At 36.4% G+C, this 12,439-nt stretch overlaps 1 protein-coding gene across 3 annotated transcripts in view; it reads right to left on the bottom strand.

Annotated features, from left to right (window-relative positions):
* MIPEP (mitochondrial intermediate peptidase) overlaps positions 1-12,439 on the bottom strand; it is a 199,571-nt gene that overhangs the window by 165,201 nt on the left and 21,931 nt on the right. For all 3 annotated transcript variants that reach the window (XM_074330042.1, XM_074330043.1, XM_074330041.1), the window contains exons 6-7: positions 10,856-11,038; positions 10,165-10,321 (exon numbers count right to left, since the gene is read on the bottom strand). In XM_074330042.1, the coding sequence (XP_074186143.1) occupies positions 10,165-10,321; positions 10,856-11,038 (340 nt within the window). The remainder of the gene's footprint in view (positions 1-10,164; positions 10,322-10,855; positions 11,039-12,439) is intronic.

Consider the following 12,439-nt stretch of genomic DNA (forward strand, 5'->3'; position numbering starts at 1 on the left):
GATAAAGAGCTTCCCAGACAAGAAAAAGCTAAAGGAGTTCATCGCCACCAAAGTAGTACAAGAAATGTTAATTTCTAAAGAAGAAAAAGAAATAAAAAATACGAATAAAATGTCAATAACTACAAATCTATCAACAATCACTTTAAATGTAAATGGATTAAATGCTCCAATCAAGACACAGAGTGGCTGAATGGATAAGAAAGCAAGACCCTTACATATGCTGCCTACAAGAGACTCACTTCAGATCAGAAGACACACACAGACTGAAAGTAAAGGAAAAAGTAAATGGAAAAAGATATTCCATGAAAATGGAATTGAAAAAAAAAGCTGGAGTAGCAATACTTACACCAGACAAAATAGACTCTAAAACAAAGTTTGTATAACAAGAGACAAAGAAGGACCCAGTAATAGCACCTCTGGGTATTTATCTGAAGAAACCCAAAACACTAATTCAAAAAGACATATGCATCTATATGTTCATTTGCAGCATTATTTACAATAGCCAAGATATGGAAGCAACCTAAGTGTCCATCAATATATGGATGGATAAAAAAAGAGGTGGTACATATATATAATGGAATATTACTCAGCCATAAAAAAGAATGAAATCTTGCCATCTGCAGCAACATGAATGGACCTAGTGGGTATTGTGCTGAGTGAAATAAGTCAGACAGAGAAGGGCAAATATCGTATGATTTCAATTACATGTGGAATCTAAAAAACAAAACAAACGAAGAAACAAACTTGTAGATACAGAGAACATTTAAATGGTTACCAGATGGGAAGGGGGTTGGAGGGATGGGTGAAAAAGGGGAAGGGATTAAGAAGTACAAATTGGTAGTCACAAAATAGTCATGGGGATATAAAGTACAGCATAGAGAATATAGTCAATAATATTGTAATAACTATGTATGGTGTCAGGTGGGTACTAGATTTATAGGGGTGATCACTCTGTAAGTTATGGTAAATGTCTAATCACTATGTTATACACCTGAAATTAATATAATGCTGTATATCAACTGCAACTGAAAAATAAAAAAATATTTTAAAAATTAATTAATTCACTTAAATAGACACTGCTTTCGTGTGGCTTCCCGGACCACACACTCTGTTCACTTTCCCCCTCTCTGACTGCTCTTTACTGGTGGCCTTTCCTGGTATCTCCTCATATCTCTGACTTCTTAAGCCTGGAGGGCCCCAGAGCTCAGTCCATGTACGTATGTTCTTTAAGTGCAGTCACTCCCTTGGCTACACTCATGAGACTCTCATACAGTCTCCTGACCTTAAATAAAGCCCCAAATTTATATCTCGAGCTCAGAACACTTTCCTCAGTTCCATAATTGTATATCTGTCTATTCAATGTTGCCACTTGAACACCAACTGGCATCTCACACTTAATTTGAACCAAACCAAGTGCCTGGTCCTCCCAATCTTAGTTAACAGTAACTTACTCTGTCTTTCCAGTTGCTCAGGTCAAAAACCCTGGCTCTCCTTTCAAACTGCTATGTATCCAGAATCTGACCACATCCAGAATCTCCACTGCCATCACCACGTAGGTCAAGCTGCCACCCTTGTTATCATGACTGCAGCAAAACAGTTTTTAAATGGTCTCTCTTCTATCCTTGCTTCTCTGCAGTCTATCTCAACATCAGCAGTACATGACACGCCATTAAAATTTAAGTGACATCATCTCACTTCTGTGCTCAAAAATCCTCCAATAACTTCCCATCTCACTCGAGGAAAAGCGCTACTTAATACAGCCCTTTGTTATACCTGCTTTCACCTTCGACTACTCTCCCCCTCGCTCACTCCACTTTAGCCACTCTGACCTCTGTGCTTTTCCTCAAACATGTCAGGCACTCTTCTGCCTCAAGACCTTTCCACTTGCTGTGCCTCTATCTGGACAACCACAGACTCATTCCACATCTCCTTCAAGTCTATGCTCACATGTCCCGTTCTCAGCGAACCCTTCCCTGACAACTCTGTTTAAAATTGCAAGACCTCCCCTGTACTCTCACATTCCTTATCCCTGCATAACATATCCTCTACTTATTATTTTCTGTTTTCATCCATCTTCCTTACAAGAATATAAAATGCACAAGAGCAGGAATTTGTTTTACACACTGATTGATTTCTAGTGCCTAGAATACTATCTGACATACAGTAAGCAGTCGGCGAATATCTGTTGAACCAATTAACTAAGATAATGTAGATGATGTAACATGAGGCACTAGGTCTCAAGCACTATACAGAAGGCCATGTATTTGGGATATGGGTTTGGATTTCAACTCTACCAGTTTGTAGCAACATAACCTAACCTTGGATTCCTTATCTGTGAAATGAATACAACTATCTACCTCATAAGGCTACAGAGTAAATGAAATAACAGCCTAGAATAAGCACTGAATAACATTATAACCATATATATATATATATGCCATATATATATATACACACACACATATATAACCATATATAATAATCATGTATTGTTTTAACAATCTGGTGACAACAGCAACTAAAGAAAAATACGTGATAATATAATATCTATTTTGGAGCTAAATTATATGAAACAAACTGTGTTTTAAATGTTCAGGGAGAAGTGAATCCAAGGGAAGTGAAAAAGTTTAATAGGTTTCAAGAAAGAGACAGGTTTTGAGCTGAGCACTGAAAACCTTGGACAGTATTTTAATAGACTGGGAAGTGGGAGCTGTTTCCATACGGGAAACATGAGCTAAAGAATGAGTGAGACATACCTATGGCTTAACAGAGATCCTTGACAGATCAAGAAAAATAAATGGCCTTTACAAAAAAGTGAGAAACCAGATAGGGTGGATTTATGAAAACTTTGGAGAAGATATGACCTTACTAGAGAGAGGAGGGATAAACATTGAAAGAATAAAGACAGGACGGAATTAAAGATGTGATCTTCCTCCCACAGAGTTCACTTCCAGCGTCCCTTCCCGCCATGAATGGCACGTCCATCCAGATGCACAACCAGAAACCAAAGGGATCCATCACACTGTCTCCTCCATGCTCTCAACCCATCACCGAGTCTTGTAAATTCAACCTCCAAAGCATACCTGAAGTCTGAGCCACCATCACGACCACCTTTATCCTGACTCAGAGTTTCAATTATAGTTGTAATTTAATAAATGCCTTTGGAAAAACTTACTATATAAATTTATATTATTATTGTTGTATAACATTTTCTTTTATACATTATAAATCACAAAGAACTCAACAGATTACAAGGCAAGTTTATCACAAACCCAGGGAAAGATGCTTTTCTACTCACATAGCACAAACCTTCTCAAGGAGCACACCTCTCTGAAAAGGACATTTATAGGACTGCGTGTTTCTGTATGACCCAGACTACATTTAACCTTGACTTCAGCAGAAACATTGATCTTTCATCCTCTCTCATACTAATTCTAACCATTTGGATAGACTGAGCATAGAAACTAGTTGAGTTCAAATGAAAATAACTTAAATTGGCATCAATGAAAATGTAAGTATGGTTTACTCTTAGCAGGCACATGAAGTAAAATACCTTGGATGGACAGAATATATTTCAAATTATTAGCCTATTTAAAAACTGTTCTATCTGAAGATACAGAAAATTCTCAATAAATGGGTCTCTGAGTATATTGAGAACACTAATTTATAGCAACTTAAAATCAGAAGTTCAAGTTTCTGGTCCAGGATGGCGGCACAGGAAGACTCTGAACTCACCTCCTCCCAGAAACGCATCAAATTTACACTTATAGACAGACCAATTCCCCCTGAAGAACTAAGTACTGACTGTACAGCTTCTGCACAACAAACAAGAGACACCACATAGAGATGGGTAGGAGAGATAGAGACACGCGGTACCATGGGAACCCCACCCCCAAGCAGCAACCTCCAATAGGGAGGGATCACTGAGAGTCCAAAACATGGTTACAGGATGCTCACCAGCCCTGGGTACAGCAGAAAAACTGGTTTAAAAGTTACCTAGACAATATGAGAAAAAATCCATGTACTAATTCTACATTCTCTGGCAAATTGGAGGGTAACTGTGAGAACTCTCTCGCTTTCGGAGGAACTGGAGAACGCCATTTAGGGCCCCCCTCTCCCCGTCAGCTGCATGGGCAAAAGCATGATCCAGACATACTAGCCAGCCTACCAAGACCGTCAGAGTGCACACCAGGCCCCCAGTCCACCCCAGCTCCGAAGCTTGCACCCTGGAGTCCCCTCAGCTCCGTGCCCACTCCAACTATTGCTCCAGCTTCTGCAGCTTACCCCAGACTTCCCACAGACCACACCCACTTCAGCTACAGCTCCAGGCCTCAATGAGCTTGCCCCCAAGGCTACCCTTGGCTTGAGCCAATTCTAACTACAACTCCCAATGGCCTCTCAGTGTGGCTTGTCCCCCAAATCCCCACAACTTGCACCGCCCTAGCTATAGCTCTGGGCCCATGTGTGGCTTGCTCCTGGGACACCCCATGCCTGAGCCCACTCCAGCTACAGCTCTAACCAGCTTGCCAAGGGGGCGCCTGGGTGGGGCTTGGCCCTCGGGACTCCCTGCAGCCTACGCCTACTCCAGCTCCAACTGGCCCATCAAGAAACCAGACACTGTCTACAGAAGGTAAGTTCCTAGATAGGCCACTCCTTCATGATGGGGAGAGGTTGCTGTTTCACCTAAGTCATATAAATAAACAAAGAGAGACAGCTAAAATGAGGAAACAAAGAAATATGTTCCAAATGAAAGAACAGGACGAAACCCCAGAAAAAGAACTAAGTGAAATGTAGATAAGCAATCTACCTGGAAAAAGTCCAAAACACTGGTTACAGGATGCTCAATGAACTCAGGAAAAGAAAGATGAACTCAGTGAGACCTTCAAAAAAGAGATAAATATATTAAAAAGAACTGAAGAACACAACAACTGAAATGAAAAATACACTACAGGGAATCAATAGCAGATTAGTTGATGCAGAAGGATGAGTCAGCAAGCTGGTAGAGAAGGTACTGGAAATCACACAATTGGATAGTAAAAGGAATTTTAAAAACTAAGGATAGTTTAAGGGGCCTCTGGAACAACATCAAGGATACCAACATTTGCATCACAAAGGGGTTCCAGAAGGAGAAGAGAGAAAGAAGTGGTCTCTCTCATTTGTTGTGCAAAGCTTCCCCAACCTGGTGAAGAAAACAGACATCCAAGTCCAGGAAGCCCAGAGAATCCCAAACAAGGTGATCCCAAAGTGGCCCACACCATGACACATCATAATTAAAATGCCAAAAGTTAAAAGTAAAAAGAGAATCTTAAAATCAGCAAGAAAAAAGCTAGTTACCTACAAGTGATCCCCCTTAAGACTACTGACTGATTTATCAGCAGAAATTTTGCAAGCCGAAAGGGAATGAAATGATATATTTAAATTGATGAAAGGAGAAATCTACAACCAAGAATACTCTATCCAGCAAGATTATCAATCAGAATACAGGAGTTTCCCAGACAAGCAAAAGCTAAAGTTCATCACAAATAAACCAGCTTTACAAGAAATGTTAAAGGGACTTCTTTAAGTGGAAAAGAAAAGACCAAACCAAAAACAAAAAAGAAAATATTGAAAAGAAAAAATGTCACTGATAAAGACAAACATTTAGTAAATAAATGTAGTGGGTCAACCAATAATAAAGCTGGTATGGAGGTTAAAAGACAAAAGTAGTAACACGTGTGTAACTACACTAATGAATTAAGGGGTACACACATACACACACAAAAAATGTAAAATATGATATCAAAAACATAAATGAGGTAGGGGTAAAAAATGTAGTGGTTTTACAATGGATTCAAACTTAAGGGACCATCAACTTAAAATAGACTGCTATAAACATAGCTTGTTATATATGAATCTTATAATAACCACAAACCAAAAAAAAACCTATAATAGATACATAAAGAAAAAAAGAACCGAAACAAATCACCACAGAAAGTCATCAATGTATACAAAAAGAAGAAAGAAACAGAATAACTACAACAACCAGAAAATTAATAAAATGGCAACAAGTACATACTTATCCATAATTACTTTAAATGTCAATGGACTAAATGCTCCAGTCAAAAGCTAGTGGGTAGGCTGAATGGATTAAAAAAAAAGAAAGAAAGAAAAGAAAAACCTCATGCATGAGCTGCTCACAAGAGACTCATTTCAGATCAAAAGACTGACACAGACTCAAAGTGAAGACATGGAAAAAGATACTTCATGCAAACGGAAATGAAAAAAAAGCTAAGGTAGCAATATTTATATCAGATACAGCAGACTTTAAAACAAAGGCTTTAATAAGAGACAAACAAGGGCATTACATAATGTTAAAGGGACCAATCCAACAAGATCAATAACATTTGTAACATCTAGGCACCCAACGTAGAAGCACCTAAATAGATAAAGCAAATATTAACAGGCACAAAGGCAAAGATCAAGTTACAACAATAGTAGGGGACCTATAATATCCCACTTGAATAAACGGATAGATCATCTAGACAGAATACCAACAAGGAAACAGTGGCCTCAAACGACACATTATATCAATGGCAGTAACAGATATTTACAGAACATTACACCCAAACTTAGCAGAATATACATTCTTTTCAAGTACACATGGAACATTTTCCAGGATATACCACGTTAGACCACAAAACAAGTCTCAGTAAATTTCAGAAGATTGAAATCATATCAAGCATATTCTCCGATCACAAGGGTCTGAAACAAGAAATCAATTACAAGGAGAAGACTGGAAAACACACAAACACGTGGTGGCTAAACAACATGCAACTAAGCAATCAATGGGTTAATTTGGAGACAAATGAAAATGAAACACAATCTTTGGGACACAGGAAAAGCAGTTCTAAGAGGGAAATTCATAGTGATACAGGCTTACCACAACAAACAAGAAGAAAAATTTCAAATAAACAATCTAAACTTATACCTAAAGGAACTGGAAAAAGGACAAAGCCCAAAGTGAGTAGAAGGAAGGAAATAATAAAGATCAAAGCAGGAATAAATAAAATAGACTAAAAAAAAAAAAGTCAATACAACTAAGAGCTGGTTCTTTGAAAAAGATTAAAAAAAATAAAAAACCAAGATAAACTTTAGTCAGATTTTATCAAGAAGAAGAGAGAGAGGGCCCAAATTAATAAAATCAAAATGAAAAAGGAGAAGTGACAATGGACACCACAGAAATACAAATGGTTGTAAGAGAATTCTATGAACAATTATCTGCCAACAAATGACACAACCTAGAAGAAATGCATAAATTCATAGAAATATGTAATCTGTCAAGACTGAATCAGGAAGAAACAAAAAATCTGACCACAGCAATTACGATAAATGAAATAGAATCAGTAATCAAAAATCTCCCAACAAACAAAGATGGCTTCACAGGTGAATTCTTCAAACATTTAAAGAATGAATGCCTATCCTTCTTCAACTATTTCAAAAAACTGAAGAGAAGGGAAGGCTTCCAAATTCATTCAAGGCCAGCATTACCCTTATATCAAAACCAGACAAAGATATTACCAAACAAGAAAATTACAATCCAACATCCCCCATGAACATAGACACAAAAATCCTTAACAAAATATTACCAAACCAAATTCTGCAATACGTTAAAAATATCATATGCCATGATCAAGTGGGACTTATTCCTGGAATGCAAGGATGGTTCAATATCCACAATTCAATTAATGTGATATACCACATAAACAAAATGAAGGATAAGTTATATGATCATTTCAACAGATGAAGAAAAAGCATTGAAAAAAATTCAACATACATGTATGATAAAAACTCTCAACAAAGGTGGTACAGAAGGAAAATGCCTCAACAAATTAAGGCTATAGATGACAAACTCACACCTAACATCATACTCAATGATGAAATGCTGAACGCTTTTACTCTAAGGTCAGGAACAAGACAAGGAGGCCCATTCTCACCACTCTTATTCAACATAATAGTTGGGAGTCCTGTCCACAACAATCAGATAAGAAGAAATAAAAGATATGCAAATTGGAAAGGAAGAAGTAAAACTGTCACTATTTGTAGACGACATTATACTAGATATAGAAAACCCTAAAGATTCCACCCAAATAAACTATTCGAACCAATGAATGAATTCAGTAAAGCTGCAGAATACAAAAGTATTATTCAGAAATCTGTTGTTTCTATACACAAATAATGAACTAGCAGAAAGAGAAATTAAGAAAACAATCCCATTTACAGTTGCATCAAAAAATAAAATAAAATACCTAGGAATAAATTTAACCAAGAGAGTAAAAGACCTGTACTCTAAAAACTATAAGACACTGATGAAACAAATTGAAGAAGACACAATAAATAGAAGCATATACTGTGCTCAAGGATTGGAAGTATTAATATTGTTAAAAGGTCCATACTATCCAAAGCAATCCACAGATTCAATGCAATCCCTCAAAATACCTACAGCATTCTTCACAGAACTAGAACAAATAACCCTACAATTTATGTGGAACCAGAAAAGACACCAAATAGCCACAGCAATCTTGAGAAAGAACAAAGTTGGAGGGATCACACTACCTGCTATTAAACTATACTACAAGGCTATAGTAATCAAAACAGCATGGTACTGGCATAAAAACAGATACATAGATCAGTGGAACAGAATAGAGTCCAGAAATAAACCCATGCCTTTATGGTTAATTAATCAACAACAAAAGCGGGAAGGATATATAATGCAATAAAGGCAGTCTCTGCAATAAGTGGTGTTGGGGAAACTAGACAGAACATGCAACTACACCACTTTCTTACACCACATACAAAAATAAACTCAAAATGGATTAAAAAATTAAATGTAATACTTGAAACCATAAACCTACTAGAAGAAAACATAGGCAATAAACTCTTTGACATCCGTCTTAAGAATCTTTTTAAATATGTCTCCTTGGGCAAAGTCAACAAAAGCAAAAATAAACAAATGAAACAAATCAAACTAAAAAGCTTTTGCAAAGTGAAGGAAACCATTAAGAAGATAAAAAGGCAACCTACTGAATGGGAGAAGATATTTGCAAATGATACATCCGATAAGGGGCTAACATCTAAAATATATAAAGAACTCATACAATTCAACATCAAACAAACAAACAATTCAATTAAAAAAATGGGTAGAGGACCTGAATAGACAGTTCTCTGAAGGAGACATACAGATGGCTAATAAACATGAAAAGATGCTCAAGAACACTAATTATTAGGGAAATGCAAATTAAAACCACAATGACATATCACCTCACACCTGTCAGAATGGCTATCATCAAAAAGACAACAAATAACTAGTGTTGGCGAGGACGTGGAGAAAAGGGAACCCTCGTTCACTGTTGGTGGGATTGCAAGTTGGTGCAGCCACTATGAAAAACAATATGGGCATTCCTCAAAAAATTAAAAATATAACTACTGTATGACCCAGCAAGTCCACTTCTGGGTGTACATCTGAAGAAAATGAAAACAATAATTCAAAAAATATATGCATCCCTATGTTCATAGCAACATTGTTTACAATAGCCAAGATATGAAAGCAACTTAGGTGCCCATTGGTAAATGGATGAAAAAAATGTTGTTCATACATACAATGGAATATTACTCAGTGATAAAAAAGAATAAAATCTTGCCATTTGCAACAACACAGATGGACCTAGACATTATTACATTAACTGAAATAAGTTGGACAGAGAAAGACAAATACTGTGTGATTTCACTTATATGAAGAATCAAAAATCAAAACCAAACAAACAAAATGAAACAAACTCATAGAGAACAAACTGATCTCTATGATCAGTTGCGAGAAGAAAGAGGGTGGGAGAGTTGGACAAAAACGCGTAAGCGGATTAAGAAGTACAAACACCCAGTTATAAAATAAGTCACAGGGATGTAATGTACAGCATAGGGAATAGTCAATAATATTGTAATAATTATATGTGGTCACAGGGGGTTACTTGACCCACTGTGGTAATCACTTTGTAACGTATATAAACGTTGAATCACTATGTTGTACAACTGAAGCTCATATAATATGGTATATTAACCACAATTAAAAATAATTTTTTAAAAAATTTTAAGTCATAAGTCCAGATACATAAAAATCTTATTTTGGCTTACCTGGATTTTTAGCTATTGTTCCTTGAAGAGCTCTGTGGGAATAAGTAGAATACCCTACTAACTTTGCCAGAAGATCTCTGCTGCTGAGCAATTCTTCTAAACATCTCAATTGACCAGCATTGGGATAAAGAAAAACTTTATAAGCAGCTTCTCGTACCTATATTTAAACAGCAAATGATAACACATATAAATACCATGACTTGAAATCTTATGCAATAATAATATAGACTAACTGTACCCACTTTATTCTTCAGGTGATCACTGCCATAAAAAATAATGGTTTATACGAGATGAATAAAGCTTTTAGATTCATAAACTAGCATGAACTACAACAACATACTTGACTGGAGTTCTCTGTTATGGAGTATGGCCAGACAAAACTGTACCCAATGTGCACCCTTAACCAGGTGAAGTGAAGACTACAGACATTAAAAATCCAAGCAGTCTAGAATGTCAATCATTGCTGTTATTTACCATACGTTAAAAATGAGTTCTTTGTAAAACATGAATAATTCAACTATTTCATCATTCAAAGCATTTATGGAATTAACAATCCCAAAGTTAAAATTTCAGGACTTAGTAACACCAAAGTATTTTTCATGATATGATTATATTATGACTGAGTTCTGGATTAAAACAGTAGCCGCACACAGATGGGACCTCAACTCTAAAGAGAATGGAGGACACATACCAAGTCATCGGGGGTTTCTGCATGCAGACCGTCAATTATTACATGATCTCCAGCAAGTACAAAGTTCTGGTGAATGTGTTCTGGTAAGAGATGCTTCTCAATCTTGGTGGGAAAGTTGGCTCCCATAAGAAATGTACTGCTCAAATCCAAGATTTTAACATTCAGGTCCACTGCTCTTTTACGCTACATGTGGTGGGGGAGTAAAAGTATTTAAAAAGTAAAATTATTTAAATGTATTTAAAGCAACATTTCACAACTAATTTAACAGATAATCTATAAAGATGGCAAGTCAACATTAGTATTTGAATTATAAGCTAATAAGATATTAAATACATTAAATGAAATGAATATCATTTATGTCCCAAATGTATAACATAAGTAATATATTAATTCTATTTTGATAGACATTAAATATCCAGACAAAAGATTATCCTTATGGTTGTACACTGTTTCTATGCTTTAGGACTTTCATGTCTAGATTATAGAACTAACCTCCGAAAGTAACATCAGGAACCACAGACTCTTCCTGTCTCCCAAAAGACCTCTTGTTAAGTGACTGAGAGAACAGTGAATCTAGTTGAATCCAGTCAATACAATGCTTAAAAGTATTTTTAGACTAAAAAATTAAGTATTTGAAGGGCAGGTGAGGAAACATCAGATAAAAAGATTAGACTGAAAGGATGGAGCGAAAGGAATTAATACACTGCTGGAGAATATCAGAAGGGGGAACGCACTTTAAAAGTTCTGATTTTGCTTATACTTGAACATCTAGAAAACACAACAGTAGAGTGGTGGGAAGAAATAGACTGGAGCCTGTCAGGTAGGTCCACGTCTTCTCGCTCTGTGCCTGGCCCTCAGATAGCCACTGATGAGGATATGGATGGTGCTGGCACACCTGTGAGGGTTTTACCTTGCAGTCACAACTCTAGGACACACAATGTCCTGAGAAAACATGTATACCGTGTTTCCCCGAAAATAACCCTGGCCAGACAATCAGCTGGAATGTGTCTTTTGGAGCAAAAATTAATATAAGATCTGGTATTATATTATATTATACCTGGTCTTATAGTAGAATAAGACCAAGTCTTATAATAAAGACCCAGTCTTTACTTATTTTATGTAAGACCCAGTAAAATAAGTATAATAGTAAAATAAGACTGTGTGTTATATTAATTTTTGCTCCAAAAGACACATTAGAGCTGATTATCTGGTTAGGTCTTATTTTCGGGGAAACAGTAATCAAAGAGGTGCCACCAATGTTTCAGATGAAACATAAACTACCGTACAGGTCTACTGGAGGACGAAGGATGAATTTTCAGTTATTTGTTACATGAAAACTACACAGGCATCAGGAACTGGGCTCGTGATGGGCTTCAGGTGAAATCATATGCAAGTCTTTCAAGGAAAGGAGTCAATAGCTAGCTATTAACAGATTTCAAACTATACTATCACCCTAAAAAATGATTAAGCAGCACTAATGTTTTTAAAAAATAGATATAAAAGGTGCAGGTGTACACTTGACAAGATACTGAAAAATGAAGTATACATTAAGAACCAAAAATTTTCAATATAGAAAATTCAAAC

Source organism: Rhinolophus sinicus, linkage group LG04 (assembly GCF_036562045.2).
Source record: "Rhinolophus sinicus isolate RSC01 linkage group LG04, ASM3656204v1, whole genome shotgun sequence".
In the NCBI taxonomy this organism is placed as follows: domain Eukaryota; kingdom Metazoa; phylum Chordata; class Mammalia; order Chiroptera; family Rhinolophidae; genus Rhinolophus; species Rhinolophus sinicus.